Genomic DNA, 2,725 nt, shown 5'->3' with positions numbered 1-2,725 from the left:
GTATCTGGGTGCTGCCACCTCAGAGTTGTATCTGGGTCTGGACCAACCTGGCTTCCGCAAAAATTCAGAAAGGTATTGCATTCTTGCTTACTTACTGCATCAATATGATATATATCAGGGTAGTTATGAGCTAGCTTTCTCCCCTCTAAACAATAAAAGCTACCTTCTAAAATCAGTTAGCCAGTAGCACAGTGATAAATATTGTGACAAAACAATGATGCCAATTCCGTCTGAATCGGCTGATTCAGACTGATTTTGACGACATTGCTTTCAATTGCTACGGTACCATTTTGACGACATTTACATGTTCCCACATGAAATTGCAATCAATGGGTAAGGATCCGCCTCATGCCAACTTGTATGAGAGAGAGAGAGAGAGTTCAACTTGTTGGGTGGGTGGGAGGTAACCATGTTGCATATAATGATATAAATATATCCATGAGCTTGCAGTTTCCTCACTGATCTCTTGGTGCATTCACAGACAACACACGACACTGTGCATAAACACCAAGAGAGAGAGAGAGAGAGAGAATGGCTTCACAGATGATTGAGTCCATGAGAGAGAAAGCCGAGATATACGTGGGTGAGATTGAATGCCAAAAGAGATCAGCAGAGCTCCTTGATGAGTTTGGCATCCCTAGGGGTCTCCTCCCTCTCGACAATATAGTTGAGATCGGGCTCGCTCGGTCTCAGGGCTTCATATGGCTCAAGCAGAAGAAGAAGAAGGATCACTACTTCCAGCAGATCGGCCGGAGTGTCTCGTTCGCGGCAGAAGTCACGGCGTTCATCGAGCCACGGCGGATGAAGAAGGTGACCGGTGTGAAGGCGAAGGAGCTTTTCATCTGGGTAGCCGTCTCCGAGATGTCGGTTGATAACCTAAGTTCTGGGAATGTCCTGTTTAAGACGCATACTGGGATTTCCCGAACATTCCCAGCCTCTGCATTCTTGATGATAGAAGATGGAAAGAAATAGAATTTGTAGCAAAGATATTCTGTTCTTTTGTTTGTCTCGTTCTGATCAAGTAATTTGCTAATCTCAGTGACAAAAATTGAAATCCATAATTTATTTGCTATGAAATTCTTGGGAGATCATTTTTTCACATTTTTTTTCTTGGGTTTTCTGAAAACTCTGCAAAAATAAATGAAATTTTAAAAAACACAAAAAGTAATATTATTAAGAATTAGAATAATGTGCATGGGCTGGCCTCCCGTTGGTAAAACCCGTGAGGTCTCCCCTGCCCACAGGAGAGTACACCCAGCTTCAACCTTGCAGCAAAGGACATCATCCTTGAGTTTCGATCTTGTGACGTACCATCAACTTGGTGACATTCACAAGTCATCCCCTACCAGATGAGCAAAGCCTTGTGGGCTACCCTGAATTTACTTTGTAGAGGTCAGACCCGTTAAATGATGAACACGGATCCCATCATTTGAAATAGGATGAGTTTCATCATACATTCAAATGATAGGATCCTTTCTGTTCACAGCTGATAAGGTTCCTTATGTTCTTAGGGTTTTGGACAATTAGTTTATCAAATATGTACAAAATTGTTTTTGTCTCTTGAGAAATTGGCTGATCTCCAGATCTTCTTTCAAGAAATTTCAAAATGTTGTTCACCAGGTCCGCTCTCCTTGATTCCAAAATTACTTTCGCAAATGGTTCTACAAGATTGAGGATCTAATTCCACCCACTCCCTTCCTTTTGTTGAAAAGATCCATTCTTTGCAAAATAGCCTGCATGCTTGAAGTATCTTATGTGAGTCTGAATTGTATATCCTTATAACCACTTCCCATGTTATATGCCGCAAATATTTATCCCTGGCTCGAGAGGGAGCCATGTGTTCAGGCTTCTCCAACGGGTACCCATGTTGCTGAATTGGTCACTATCTACGTGACCCGGCCGGGATTCGACTCGCCAATCTCCTAAAGCTAGTCAGAGGCTGTCCCTAGGGTATTGTTCCAGATACTTCCACAACTCAAGTCGTTTTAAAGTTTCATTGTTGCCATTCACCCTAATTACTAGTACCATGTCTATGAGTGTCATCACTTGGCTAGAGCTGAATACAACTTCCACCTTGACAAATCTCTCATTCCACACACAGTTGATTCTACTGTTCTCCTTGTGAAGTTCAAGAGATGAGAAAAAATCTCTCAAAATTTTTATTAATACGTCTTTGAATAATACACGCAAAACGGTGCCTCACTTTTGATAGAGTGAAGGCATCGACTCTGATGTATTCTCCTCATATCTCTTTTGCGATCTCCACCAAGATATCTTTCGACCGGAGCTCAGGCAATAAATTCGACGACAACTAAATCCAGATCAGGTTCTTAGTGTCGATTTTCAGTTTTATTTGGGCTCCCGGTATCCACTTGTTTGTTACCAAGTCTTCCCCGCTACTCTTGAGGCTGTTCTATGAGTGACTATTCTCTGCATAGATTAGAAATAAACCATCCTTCAGCAAAGAGAAGGAGAGTCTCGACATCTGTGGCCATTACACTGTCAGGGCTTCAAAAGAAAAACAAAAAAACAAAAACAAATATATATATATATATATATATATATATATATATATATATATATATATACACGTAGGGTAGAGTGCAGATTCCTAAGTCTCCTGGAAATCTCGCTATGATAGTCCTTTGTAGCGGATTCATAGTTGTTCATATCGTTTCCCTGGCATACTTATCCTTGGTGTATCATTGGTAGAGTTAGCCTTGAT

At 41.2% G+C, this 2,725-nt stretch overlaps 1 protein-coding gene across 1 annotated transcript; it reads left to right on the top strand.

Annotated features, from left to right (window-relative positions):
* Positions 1-531: 531 nt before the first annotated feature.
* LOC149827081 (uncharacterized) lies at positions 532-972 on the top strand. The gene has a single exon (XM_090018431.1). It carries the CDS (start codon positions 532-534, stop codon positions 970-972), a length of 441 nt encoding a protein of 146 aa, XP_089874557.1.
* The last annotated feature ends 1,753 nt before the right edge of the window (positions 973-2,725 follow it).

This window comes from Nuphar pumila, chromosome 10, assembly GCF_984573655.1.
Source record: "Nuphar pumila chromosome 10, dmNupPumi1.hap1.1, whole genome shotgun sequence".
Lineage (NCBI taxonomy): Eukaryota > Viridiplantae > Streptophyta > Magnoliopsida > Nymphaeales > Nymphaeaceae > Nuphar > Nuphar pumila.
The sequence above is the reverse complement of the archived record's forward strand: the minus strand, read 5'-3'. Positions and strand labels throughout refer to the sequence as shown.